At 37.1% G+C, this 15,084-nt stretch overlaps 1 protein-coding gene and 1 long non-coding RNA gene across 2 annotated transcripts; one reads left to right on the forward strand and one right to left on the reverse strand.

Moving 5' to 3' along the window:
- Positions 1 to 3,948: 3,948 nt before the first annotated feature.
- LOC110842785 lies at positions 3,949 to 8,073 on the forward strand. Its single transcript, XM_022088589.2, has 5 exons — positions 3,949 to 4,265; positions 4,920 to 5,282; positions 6,044 to 6,438; positions 6,857 to 6,982; positions 7,059 to 8,073. The coding sequence occupies exons 1-5, from the start codon at positions 4,238 to 4,240 to the stop codon at positions 7,338 to 7,340; spliced, it is 1,194 nt and encodes a 397-aa protein (XP_021944281.1). The 5' UTR covers positions 3,949 to 4,237; the 3' UTR covers positions 7,341 to 8,073.
- On the reverse strand, positions 7,790 to 12,416 carry LOC118434446. Its single transcript, XR_004834031.1, has 2 exons — positions 11,755 to 12,416; positions 7,790 to 11,666 (listed from the first exon to the last, which is right to left on the reverse strand). It is a non-coding gene; the product is annotated as an uncharacterized LOC118434446 (long non-coding RNA).
- Positions 12,417 to 15,084: the final 2,668 nt, after the last annotated feature.

Raw genomic sequence — 15,084 nt, forward strand, 5'->3', positions numbered from 1 at the left:
TTGCGGAAGCATTTCATAAATCGGGCAGACCAACTTTCTCCTGTAAATAAACAAGATAAACATTTCCGTTTCAAAATGTATGAAATTGTAGTTTGTCTCATTTTCGAGATTTTTTTTTATACACAAGCAATTTTATTTTATTGCCGAAAATTCGTTCCTATTTGTCCAAAAGCATGTCGTACCATCAAACAAATCGTGATAAGTCCTGTTTAAAACAAAGGTAAGCAAATCGAGCAGATCATCTTTCACTGTAAATAAACAGCATAAACATTGTAAAAATTTTCCTTTTAAAATGTATGTAATTGTAGTCTGTCTCATTTTCTAGATTTTTTTATACACAAACAATTTTATTTTATTGCAGGCTTCATTTCCGAAAATTTGTTCCTACATATTTGTCCAAAAGCATGTCGTATCATCAAACAAATCGTATATACAAGTCCCGTTTAAAACAAAGGTAGGCATACATAAATTCCATCCTCTCTCTGCTGCTTTCACTTCTATTTTATTACCATTTTCCCATTATTATTTACCCACCCCGGCCCTGGAATTAGATCTACCCACCCAACCGAACACACCAGACCACCCTAAGCAGAACGACACTTACTTTGTTCACTCGGCTGTAATAATGCCGGGCTGGAATTGGCTTCGTTTTTCTCATTAAATTGGAAAACCTTAGGACTGGAGATGTCCTTGCTGTGTGTGGACCAAAACAAAAGGTAGGTGGGACAAAGCGGGTATTTTTATTCTTTTGATGAGCACCACATGTGCACCATCCACAGTCATTTAGCAGGATGACTGAATACACAGAGCGGGCATGATACGAGGCGAGGCGAGAGGAAGGAAAACGGATGGACCGGCAGAGAGCCATTTCATCCCACAAAACACGAGAGATGAAAGGAACGCTGGTTTTAATGGGGAGTGAATTGAAATGAAATGATGGACAAAGGAAAGGCCAAGTTAGTCTCCTTTCATCCGAATGTGTACACTACATACGTAGTGCTCTCAAATGTATGATGATGATGACATCTCGAACTTATCCCCACTGTACTGTTGTGGCTCCCATTATGTTGCGATCAATCATCGAAATGTGTATAAAAAAAGGTATAACGCGTGTCGTAGTATGGCTCGTTTTTTGGTGACCTACATTTATTGGAGAAGTGTATTGGATTGAATTGTATAGGTTTTTTTTATGGATTTGTTATACGGATTCGGATCAATTTAGGAGGTTTTACACTGGAGAGAACGTGTGTAACGTAACGGTGTGTGTGAAGTGTTGGAAAAGATTTGGATTGATGGCGACGAAACGAAACGGTTTGGAAGATTTGTGCCTGTCAAGCTGTATTATTGATGATGGTGACAAATGACAATTGTCAATATTACGAACGAAACCACGGGAAGTAGCAGGATATTGAATCAATTTCGGGATGGTGGCAAACAGAGAAGTTGTGACATATTTAGGCTTGGGTAGAGTGGTGAAAGCAGTATTAATTAAATGTTTAGTAGTACGTGAATATTTGGGAGATTGAACACAACAGTAAAATTAAATATGTTTAGGTTCACGAGGTGGAAGAAAGCACTAATTAATTATTTGCTCAGATGGGTTAATTTGAGTAGATTTTTAAAATTCTGTATTTCACATAAAATTTTAAAAGCTTATTTTCATCAATTATTCCAGGTTCTCAAAGATTGAACAATGCCCAATTCATGCAGCATTTCTGTATAGAATTGCCCCAAACGTATGATTTCATTAGTCTTACTTTCTCCTTCATTCCACCCAAATGAGAATTTAGGTACGCACTACTTTCCCCTTTGTTCCCTCCCTAACAGGCAGACTTTCTCCCCTTTCTCTCCATCCAACTGCCTATCGTGGTAGCCAGCCGGCTCTCTTAAATTAAACTAATTACGCTCCAATACCAGCAATAACAATCATTAACAATCCCTCCGCACTACAAGGCAAGGTTGGCCGACCAGACGAGGCAAATTAAGCCAACTACTACATTTTCCCTCATCTAAATGAGAAAAGAGGAAGAAGAGAGAGAACAAGTGCCAAATGAAGGCACAGATTAGAAGAATTACTACCAAGACCTACTCTTTTTGGCATTTGGTTGAGCAGATGTTGGAAAATTACAGCCTTGTCCTTGTCCAATTATTACAACGGCAAGGTGTGTCTCGACGAGTAGTTTCTGCTCCTGGCTGGCTGGCTGGCTTGTCCTTGTAATGTTAGTTAATTCTCCCTTGCCAACTTTTATAATTACTGTACTTGCCTTTGCCCTTGGTTCTGTTCTCTCCAAAAAGTAATCCTCGCGAGGGGAGAGACATCAAGCAAAATTCGTTACTTTCATTTCACGTCAGATTCAGAGGTAACATAATTTTCCAATCATAACACGCAAATCTGCACCAAAAGCGAGCTATGTATAGCTGACGATGGCATGAAATTCGTCAAATGAGCGAGAGCTTGGGGAAAATGGTCCAGAAAATTATTCATCTCTCCCCTCCCAGAAATCCTGCACTATGCATAATAATAATCTGCTAAAATGGAAATGAAATATTACAGGAATAAGGTTTTCCCCTCTTTGAAATGGATTTAATTCTAATTCCAGCCGACAAATTCTCACGACATTCGTCACATCATAACAACCAGGGAATGAAGGAACTCCTCCACACCTAAATTCTATAAATAAATACACCATTAAAAATCTGGTAGAGTTGCATACATACTCTGTACTGGTACACATTTGGTAATAAGTTTCTACCAGATTGGTAGCAGTTTGTTTCTGAGTGGTAACCCCAACATTACTAAACGATAAGGCCAGTTTACCGGTAGAATCATATATATACTCCGGTCGGTAATGATTTAATACCACTTTTCTAAGAGTGTACTAGTTGTATAATTCCTCCCTCTCATCGCCATCGTCACCACCATTCTTGCATGATGGAATGTGATGGTACTCTCAATCCATTACCGGGTAATGAGATGAGATAAAGAGATGACTTCCAACTGGTGCGAGATAAATAAATCTGACACCTGCTCAGAGAGCCTCGTAATGAAATCAAATGAAGTGGGGAGAACGACCAGACCAGACCAGATCTCTCTTCTAAATAGGTAGTTATCCACCCATCCATCCCTCCATGGTCAATGCACCCTGGTTACAGTGACGTGGCTATAAAAATAAGTACGTTCGTACCGTGGATATCAATCCCAATAGAGGGAAAAGAATGTAGGATACACATGGAGAGCAAAGAGCTGCTCCCTAGAGTCACTTGACTTGACTTTCTCCCAGCTTTGTCTCATATGCTACATGTGTAGTTTCCGCTATAAGGACACAGTTAAAAATCTGGTAGAGTCACGTATATCCTGAGAACTGGTAGATTTGGTAATAAGTTTTTACCGGATTGGTAGTAGTTTGTTTCCGAGTGGTAAATTTTTCATTACAAAAGCATTACTGAACCGTTATGCTCGTGATTAAGATTGCAGGTAAAATCATACATGTTCTCTGGTCGGTAATAATTTATTACCAGTTTTCTAAGAGTGCATCCATGTAACTAGCGTACAAATAATAATGTGTGGAGTGGTTTGAGCCAAGAGAATGAAGCAAAGCGTGAACTTTATATAATGATCATCTTCTTCTTGGTATGTCGCTATTATGGAAGGATTCAGCATTTTCATGACCAAGCGTGGCAAAAAATTGGGACCGTCTTCTACTTAAACTAAAGGATATGTACGAAATTCTGGTTTGACTTGTAAGTTTACGTAAGACGAAGAATTCCATGCTCATCGCAACATCCACGTCTTATTCTTGGCTGCTCACCCACCGTGATTTATGATGTTTCATAGCTGATGTACTTTTTCTACGAGTGAACAAAACGGACCAAGATGGCTTTTAAGCTTTTCCTTAGTGGTGAGTTGTACAATGTGATGTAAAAGTATCGATCTACACCCGCACCCTGGGTGCGCAGGACACGGGAAAGTAAGAGGCAGCAGGAGACCCCACTTTCACTCACTACTTTCTCCCAAAAGCACACTATACTGCCACAGCCACAAACTTATTGTCCCCGTTGGAAATTATCTGCCTTATTTAATACACATTTTTAAAATTTTGCGAGCAATTATTTCGCACACGATTTTGCAATGAGTTTTACATAATAAACGCGGCATTGTTGTTTGGATTAATTAATAAGTGTGAAGGCATCCTCCACTTTCTCAGTTCATTCATCATACATTCACACACATTTGAGGATGGACAGGCTCTCCGGAAACCCGCCAGGTAATAAAATTTTACATTTATGTATTCCTGATTTCTGATAAGTTTAGCTTACCTTATCCAGCAATTGATTCTCAAGGGTAGTAAAGGTGACCCAGATATAATTAGTAGGCGTATATATTGAATGGCAAGCTGTGTAACGTATTTTCTAAAAAGAAAGTAGAAGAAAGGAAAAGTTTAATCGATATTCAGATGAGAATGGGTATGAATGAAAACGGGATGTGCTCATTTTGCACAATAGTATATCGTATAAATCGATAAGCCGGACAGGCAAATAATAAAGAAAACTTGATGAAATATTACCTCATGAATCCCGGTGTGTAGTATGTACGTATTGTATGCATTATGCATTTTCATATAGGTACATAATATGTACATACATGCAGTGTAGAAATACCTCCAAATTTTATTCTCACACTGCTAAAACTCTGGTAAAGTCAGGCAGATATTGAATTCCAGATATTAAAGTTGCTACCACTTGGTATTAAACTTATACCGGTCCATAAAAATTTGCTACCGATATGGTAAAACTTTAATACCGAGCTATTACTACGAGGTACTGCTTATCAATTGATAGATTCATATCGTGAATACCGCTTGGTATTATTTCAATACCAAATTTCTAAGAGTGTAAATTTCCATCTATTTCTTACCCAGATTTGGTGGCTACCACTCCGAATGGATCTCAACCCTCGCACACGCCACCTTCTTCCTCTCCCCCACTTTCGACCGTGTCCACACCCACGCTTCCAGCAACGGCGAGTTCGCCGCAATCCGCGACAAACCCATTGTTCAACTTCCACCACCCGCAAGATCAGAATATGAACAGGTTGAGGAGAGAGTCCGACTACAAAATTAACATCGACATCAACCCGCAACAACAACTGCCATCCAACAATAGTGCTGCTGATGGGGGAGAGGAATTCATTTATGAAAATAAAATCAAGTTTGTCCCATCCACGCCGAAGGATATGGATGTCATGAAGAATATAAGGAAAGTTTATGTGTCGAGATTTGATGGTGAGAGAAATTTTAATTAACTTTATAATATTATAATTAACAACAATTAACAGATAATAATACACATCAACCAATTGACCATCGAATCTGAGTAAATTTCGAACAATTCTAAAAATACAAAAAAAATTCAAAAACGACGTTTAGCTCAACCATTGTAGAATGAGTAAATTTCGAACAATAAATTTCGAACAATAAATTTCGAACAATTCTAAAAATACAAAAAAAAATTCAAAAACGACGTTTAGCTCAACCATTGTAGAAAACTTTTGAGATTAATTTACTATACATAAACAATCTGTAGTAACTCAACATTAAAATGTAGATTAAAATTTTTTATAAATCAGGGGCTAAAAAATATTAATAATTTTCGAACAGAGGAAACCAAGATATTTTCGCAACCCTACTTTCACTTGGTTTTATTCTCTTGGCAAAAGTGAAAAAATACGGAAAAACAAAAGGCCGAAGAGAGAATGGAGGTAGCGTAAAAATGGATCTCCTCAGAAATTCATGCAATTATTTTGCAAATATTTTCATGGTCTCAAGATTGTGGTAGATACATAATTACAGGAAATAAGAAATATTGCAGATTTAAGTAGCACGTTTAGCAGTAAATATGCACATAAATATGCATATATTTACAATCAGCCTTCACTCTCTGCCCGGACTTCTGAACCTGCTGGTCCGATCAGAGGTTCAGCAGTCCGAGCAGAGAGTGAAGACTGTTTACAATCTTATGTATTATTTACTTTCCTTCCTTGCAGACTCGCAATGCGGTTACAAAGTCACGAGTGAAAGCGGGGAAGGTGTTTTTGAAACGGTGCAAGGGGAAACGGACGGTGGGCTGTGGTCCAGATATTTCCGACAACAACAAAGCGTCATTCTGATCAAGGACAGGTTTCAAAGGGGCGTCCTAAAATTGGACTTTGGTCGAAGCAGGACCGTCTCGTGCTGCCAAACTTTGCGATTTGCAGCAATAACAGCCCATTTCAAGTCCAAATGGGAGGAACCACTTTGCGTAATTTTTAAAGATAGGGGATGCTGCATTTATTCGTGCTGTTCAACCGGCGTTACGTATGAATCCGTTCCACAACAAGATGCTGTTCATCCTTTTACGGTCAAAACGAAGAGAAATTGGAGAAACAGGGCAGAATTTATGGTACAAAAGCATCTAAGACATGATAAAAGTATTTAATAACAATGGAGGTCTTTCAATGTATTATCTCTCAAATTTTGACGAAAATAATGTCAATCGATCACAAATTTAATTAGTATGAACTTTGCAAAGGGGTTTATCTGCCAATGCTCAGGTTATTTGGTATTTGCATCCAATGAGGAGATAATGCACCCTAAAGTTGATAAATTTTTTACTTCGAAATTTACTGCATGTTTCTCCTCTTCGGATGCAAATATCTCCGCCAAACCTGGGCAGATAATGCCTTTTGAAAATTTCATATTGATTAAATTTGTGATCGATTGACACCAATTTCGTCAAAACCGGAACGCATACACCGGGAGACCTCCATTGTAACTTGCAGTATTCAACACAAAACTAAATTTTTGCATGTATCATCCAGGTTAAACACAGCGATGGGTCAATCCTTGCATTTATTGACAAGGAGAAAAAGTGCTATACGCTAACCATGGGAGAAAATCTTAAACCCATGATGAAAGCCAATCTAATCGGGTTTGTTATTGCAATGGTAAATTTCAAAATTTCTTAAAATTTTAAGTCTTATTTTAATTCATATTTATATCATTTTATCCCAAAAATTTCAGGACATCATGGACCGCGAGGATGCCGGTCGATTAAACTGCTACCTTCGGCCGAGCACCTACGTCATCATTTTGTTCCTCTTCATGCTCTTCTTCATGATTGGAGCCTTTCTATTCCATTTCGTGACCGCCATGGTTCTCGCCTGGCCGAAGAAAGGACGCGCCCTGGGCTGCATGGATGACGTCCACATTGCCCAAGACGACCCTTTCTACCCCCACAACCACACCCACAGCTTACATGACCATTCTCCCCCTCACAACTTCACAGTCGCTCATGACATTTAACAAAAACAACGAAAAAGAAGAAGAAAATGTTCACATAGATGTTTTGGTTAATAATTTGGCCATGTCATGAAGTAGAGATTTAGCTCTTAGATTTTATTGGCAATGCTAAATATTATTGCATTGCGAAAATCTTGCAGCCATGAATTTAGCCAATTTTACGAAACATGTAACAAGCAGATTATACAAAGGAAATTAGTTTTTTGACATTGTTGCAACAGTTCATGCATGCCGTTGCCACCTCATCTTCAAAACACTGCAGTATTAATATACGTACAACGATACATAGTAATCTCAATAAGAAAAATGCTACACGATTATATTGCCAGACGTACTTGAAAAGTGGTACTTTGTTCGTAAACGAAACGTTATTACGTGCATTGTCCCAAATAATAATGATGAAATTATTATGCAATTATAATGCAATTATTTATGATAGATGAAGATTTTGCTGCTGGTCAGTTAGCTTCATTATTTATTGATATTCAATTATGCAACTTTCTCTGTTTGATGCAGTAGAAGCAGTTATAAATACATACAAGTGGATTTCCTTGATACTAGTTATTTACACAAGTACTTACATATTCCTTTCACGAAGAATCGAGCGTAGAAGGCCTTAAAATATAGATAATTTGATGATCAAGTGATTCAGTAACTAGATACATAATTTGTGACGATGCGATGTACGTATTCATAAATAAATATTAAATTAAATACGACAAATTATCCCATAATTTGATTAACTTAGAGAACCAATTGGAAACTATGCGTCACTTATTAGACTTAATCTATACCATGGATTATTATCCCTCTACTGACATTTACTGGTACAATCAGATCCTACCTGTATTATTATCAATTACTACATATATATTACTATACTTAATCCAAGTACTACCCAAACTGGAGTTCAATTGTTGGTCTTCTAGAGATTTTTAGTGATAAACTGTTATAAGATTTGTTAAATCTTTACTGGAGTAAAAGTATTAAGTGTCGTATTGTTATATGTACATATAGAACAGTGAGAGACACATACTAATGACAAAGACATAATAAAGTTGTGTTATATAAGTAATTAAATAACTTGTGTTCGTAATAAGTATTATTTCACGGTCAGAAAATGTGAAACATTAAGAAGTGGACACATACATACCTTATATATTGCAGCTGCAGTAATTTTTCGAGTTTCCGTAGCTTGTGCAACTTATCAATATTTTGGTAAAATTATGGTAGAGTCACATACAACAAATATGTAACCGACCTTTATGTAGCGACATTTATGCTACCCGACCAATATGCAATAAGTAGGATTTCGTCAATCATATTTTCAAAACGGAATATCCAAATGATGAAGGACCTTCATTGAAGGTATACGTTATAAATATATCGGGCAATCTTTTACTTACACACCCAACGACCATGAACTTATTACTGATTTCAACTTTGATTATATGGGTTATGATTCCGGACAATATCTGCGGAATAACGAATGCCGGAAATCCATTTGACGAGGTTGCGGGTACTGGATTATCCAGAGGAGGCAACATGAAAATAGGGTGAATTCTACCATCACCTTCACTTTCATTAGCATGAAATAATGATTATGCTCATTTTTCATGCATATAATTATTTGTTAACATTATTAGACATCTTCTCATATTCATTATAGCTTTATATATTTGTTAAGTATTAAAATTTATGTGTTTACAGCCCTTCATTTGCTCACGGTATATATTTTATATATACCTATTTTTACATGTTAAACTTATGACAACCACTTCCTTCGTCCTAGAGCTTAGTTTCAAATTCAAGATGTGTTTTAAAATGTATTTGAAGGGGGTCATAACGAGGTAAAAATTTTCTCCCCGGGGCTCCGAGGGGGAAATACACTGGTGAGATACACTGACCAACATAAAATAGTGATTCATTCTTATTTCTTGCAGTGGATGCCTATCAAAGAAACGATTTGAATGTATTATTCGCAGAAGTGATGCTCGCTGCCTTGAAATCAACTAAAAAGAGAGTTAGATACGCTGATTACCAAGTTCAACCATGGTGGCCAACGGATTTCATCACTTGGGGATGTCCAAATCTAAACATTTCTGGATGGTCGACGTTTCAAGTGCAAAGGTTTCTAATTGGAAGATGTTATGATTTCTATGCACAAAGTTGACTGAAGCAAGCATTCCAAATTTTAAGGAGTTGGAAAAATCATGTAAGCATCCTATCATAATAATACAAGGTCGCATAATTTTGTCCTCATAGTTATGCAGTCTATAAATAAGGCAATGAAAGTGTTTATACTGGTCACCTTATTTTTTGTAGTGTATGATTTGAACCATGCGGAATTAAAACATGTTCTCTCTGAAATGATGATTCAACTGTACGGAAATCATTGGATATACGCGGAGCCACCTTGGTGGGCAGAAGACCTCCCTTGGTGCTCACCACGAAATGTTACAGGCTTGCAACTCCGTGACACAATCAGCGCTGGATATACATTCTATGGGCAAGAATCTAAATTAAGAAGTGGCCAAGCAGCAGGGACACACAAGGTTAAGTTGACAAATGCAAAAAATCCCTTAAAACTACCAGAATGCTGGATCGAAACAATTCAGTCAAGTTCGAGCAAAGAAATAAAACCAATAAAAAAATAGAACATTACGACTTGCGGCAGCAAATGTACAAGGTTTAACAGAACTAAAAGTTAAAGAGTTAAAGACAATATTGATTGAACGAAAAATTACTGTTCTTTGTCTCACTGAGACACATACGAATGCATTATCACATAAGAACGCATTAGAGGAGAGAGAACTATTTTAAAAAATAGCTCCTGGGTGGACTATATATCTTATTGCATGTGAATGTAACCACAAAACCAAAATCAGCATGTAGGATTTCACGGTGAAGCAATACTGGTGCACTGCGATTACAAAAGTAAAGCTAAACCAGTACCATTACCTTTTTTGTCACAAGATGCGACAAATTATGGTAGTTTTGAGTCGAGACGGCCACCCTGCATGCCGCATTGTTTGTGCACACTATTCAGGAGAACACCCTCGCACACCGTACAATTTGGTAAAACAACTCCAGGTGTTAGGGAGTATTAAAGCTTTGACTCATTCATCGTCAGAAAAAATTTTGTTGTTGGTAGGAGAAGTTAATTTTCATTCCTTGAGAGTATTTGGCGAATTTATTCGTGCACTCCAAAAACACGAAATAGAAGTACTTGCGTATAAAGTTAACGCAAAATTTTAAAAGTTGACTAAAATATTTGATGACGTTATTTTTAATATATGAAGGCGGGATAATAGATGCCAAGTACGTCATGAGTTTCCAGTATCTCAATGAATCGAGTATCAAAGAATTGAGTCTCTCATATGAAAGGCTTGGTACAATAATTACCGTCCTAGTTCGAGCATTTACTAAAAACCGTCTTCAGTGAGCACAAACAGTACTGTAGTGTACAAAATTAACTTATAAAAGTCTTCAAAGTAAAATCATTCCATATTGATACTTCGAAAATGGGAAAACCAAGCACATAAAAGCATAAAGGTGAAGACAGTAAATCTGTTGAGAAATTCGTAACCTAAACTAATAAACTACTTGTGTCACCCGAAAAAAAGTGAAAGTCGGTGAAACTGACAAGTGCAAAGCACCAAACGATAAAAAACTAAAAAAAATCAAAGTAACTCCACTTTACAACAGCAGAATTATTTTTCTACTCATCCCCCAGCCAAGTATGCAATTATTTATTTTATCACTGGTCGCTTACATATTCGTTGGGTAGCATAAATGTCGGTTACATATTTGTCACCCCTTCACATATGTATTCCGTACTGATATTAATTCTATTTGATTTGATTTAAATTTGATTCAATTATTATGCATGCCGCTTCTAGTATGTATATATATCTTACAAAGAACCATTCACACATTTTATTTTATTTGTATTTAATATCAACTCAGTTTTTCTTTTCCATCCCGCGCTGGTATCCTTCCCATGCTGTTAGTATGGTAGGGATACGAAGCGGGAATCAAATTTTTTGTGAAGTAATTCTGAGTCAGTAGTAGTTCGTCATTTACCGGGAATGGTTTGTGGTGACGTGTCGAGCCTCTTCATGACATCACTGCTGGTTCGTGACGTCACTACTCTCCTCCTGACATCATTTGTTGCATGTTCCCGACGTCATCCAGTCCCTTGACCACACCCAAGCCACACCTCCTCGTGACCTTTGACCTCTGAGATGGGTACTTAGGTCAGCCCCCTTAGGAAGTCAAGGGCCCATTTAATCCCCAAGAAGTCCTCCTCCAGTTTTTCGCGTCAACCTGTACCAATACATACTGTATTTGCATAATTTGTAAACCAATGTAATATAATTTTTTCTAAAATTTTATTTGATATTTGTGTACTTACGGCCATGTTGTAACTTTTTCTTTCTATTCCTCCTCATTTCCTTTACTTTTTGTCGCTTGAAATTAGCACTAAGCTGTTCAGAATTGTTCGCACATATTGTTCACACCCTTTGCGTAGATTTGTCTTTCAAAATTTTTTGGTTTAGCTAATTTTTTTCAAAATAAACAGCAAATTTTCATTGTATAAATTCACACGCCCACTAAATTTGTATGCGTAGTTGTCTTCTGTCCAGTAAATTACGCATTTCTTTTGTCTGTGTCTTCGTTTGTTTCCGTCCAGTTCTGTCCCTCCTCATCTTTAACTAAACATTATCTCGCCAGATTGCCTTTCCAGTTAAAGATTTACATACGTTACTGCTCTTTTTCTTAGTTTATTCAGTAATTATGTTGGATAGATGTATATTTAAGTTTTCGGGAGAAAACGCTTCTTCCGGTTGGGGAGTGTCAGGATATCATAATAGTTATAGCATAATAATAATTAGCATATATTATATTGTAATCCTATCCATGTACATATTATTACATATATAATTATGCGCTTATGCAATAAATGTGGCATTCTACTGCCAACCGTCAAGATACGCACATGCACTACCATAATCTGTTACAATACATGTACTCCGAATGATTTAATACCAGTTTTCTAAGGTCCTTCGTTTTTTATTCAGGTTAGGGATTTTAATGTACGACTCCTTTGTAGTCAACCTTTTCTGATGTGTAATTTGTGTAATGTGTATGCAATGATAATAAGTAAAGTAAATACAAATTCCCCGTTTCCTAAGAATGTATATACATATGTTATATCCCAATACCCTCACATTTCCAATATATTTATGAGGATGCAGCTATATTTTGTGACCACGACCTCCTACCAGCTATGCAAAAGATGAATGATGTTCCGTATTCACTTTCTAAATATGTGTGCCAGGTTGCAGTTATACTTTCCAATACATTACAACCCACTCATCCGACGAGACCGTAAAACATTTTCCATATACGCATATACATCACCCCGATAACTGACATCTCTAACGTCATCAAGAGTTATGATGATGGCGTCCGTCTTCAGTAAAGAAGATGCCGAGATAAATCTGTAAACAAACATCAATCCAATTACACTTTCCTCCTCTTAAACGTTGAAAAATATAATGATGATTGCCGACGAGCTTTTCCTCATAAATAAACAGCCAGGCTAAACGACCACCAACAAAAAACGTGTGTGTATAATGTTTACAAACTCACATATCGTCTCCTTCACAACATAACAGCACAATTTTCCTCCGACATGTGCGAAATATTTTCTATTAAGGAATCGTTTGGTAAATAAAAGAAGAACAAGATTCAAGTGGGCATGTTATCATTTAAGGAAATTGCGACGGAATAATTTTTTGTCGATATATTTCATGCAAAAAAATATGTACCCAGACTTTATGTAGCACACATTTTTTGCGCATTCTTACAGCAAAAAAAAATAACATGGTCCCCCATTCTATAAGAATTAACAGGCTAGGACATACTTATTTCCCATATTTCATAGTCACGGTTTACGATTATGAGTACAAAGAATGTTGGCATCGGAGTTGTATGTACTTCCCTCCTGCAGAGTGGAGTAGGAGAAAGTATGTATTTTGTAATGCCTATTTATGTCCAGGAGAAAGTGGCGATATGTTTTTTGCCCGTGTGGAGAAAGTCATTCTCTTTTCTTGTGTATTATGTGTCAAGAGCATAAACGTAAAAGTGGGAGCCTATTATTATTATCTGTTCGCGTTGGTATTAAATTTTATTGCGAACTGTACATATACAGTTAAGTAGTCCAAGCTAGGATATAAAATAAAATACAGGCCAAGCATGGTGTGGATTCGGAGAGGTTTTTCCAGTTCAACTGCTTTTTCTGAATATGCAACTCGAATATTGAAAATACATCAAAGGAAATTTGTTATTTGTCGCACTGATCAATACTCTGAGTCGTCAATTGTGTGACAATAAATGGGGTTAAACCTGTCATAAAAGGAAAATTCGAGTGGAATGCTGAGTGAAAGCAGGGAAAGTTTAGAGATATGTAAAAAATTAAAAAATGTCGAGCATTTTGGTACAAAGGTGAAAGTTGGAGTATAAAAAATACTATTCAATAGAAGTGAAACTCGTGAGTTCAGTGAAAGATGAATTGAATAAGGGAGAAATTGTCGTCCAACAGATTGAATAACAGACGAACGAGAAATGCAAATCTGGCCAAGTTCTGGACACACATTGCATTATGCTCTTGTTCACTCTAAATGGACGCCCAAAATGTGGACGAAGAAGTGGAGCAGAAAGATTATGTATCTGTTTTCGTGTCCACTGGCCAGTATAGCGATATAACATTTGTATACATACATACAAAGGATTTGGTTGGACCAAGTTAATAACCGAACTCATGAACTTTTGCATACTGATGTCTGCATCATCTTGCGCAAACAATGGAGTTCTCCTAACGTATGTTCACAGATTTTGACCAAACTAGTGTCAATCGATCACAAATTTAATTAGAGTGAAATTTGCAAATAGCATTATTTGCCAATGCTCAAGTTTGGTAGAGATATTTGCATGCGAGGAAGAGAAAAAGAGCAGCAAATCAGGAAAGTGTAAAATATGTCAACTTTAAAGCGCGCTTTCTCCTCTGTGGAAGCCAATATCTCTTCAAAACGTGACCATTGGCAGATAATGCCTTATGCAAATTTCTTATTACATAAATTTGCGATCGATTCCCACTAGTTTCATCAAAATCTGCTTCATCATACTCTGGAAGACCTCCAGTGTAAGCAAGAATACGCCATCAACCTCAAATCTGCGCAAAGATTCCTTTACAATTTCTTCTTCCCCGATAAATTTCCCACATTAAATTTATTGCTAAACTATCCCTAAATAATTACGCTTTCAGTCCGATGCATCCCCCACATTCAAAATTATGGTAATGATCAATATGCTAATGAGACAGGATACACAATGCCTTTCACGGTTGGCTCATCATTTGGCTCAGAATAAGCTTCTGGCGATTCCTTCTTCCTGCAAATTTCGCGTATTTGCGTTGTTCTTGTGATCCTGAGTCGTGATCAATCTCCATTCCACTTTCTCCTTCCTCTCTCTTCCATCATCTCATCCATTGGTTGGTAACATGCATTCCGCCATACGCCGCACTCGGATGGATGTCTGTTGTTATACGTCCACTTTTATTTATTTACTCTGTCAGCCAGACTTATTCACTTAAAGCCACTTCCATCCAGGACGAGGTAATGGAAGAGCTCTCTCCTGGCACAAAGTCAGTTCAAACTAAACACAATACAACTCAAATCCA

Source organism: Folsomia candida, unplaced genomic scaffold, assembly GCF_002217175.1.
Source record: "Folsomia candida strain VU population unplaced genomic scaffold, ASM221717v1 Fcan01_Sc002, whole genome shotgun sequence".
Taxonomy (NCBI): Eukaryota; Metazoa; Arthropoda; class Collembola; order Entomobryomorpha; family Isotomidae; genus Folsomia; species Folsomia candida.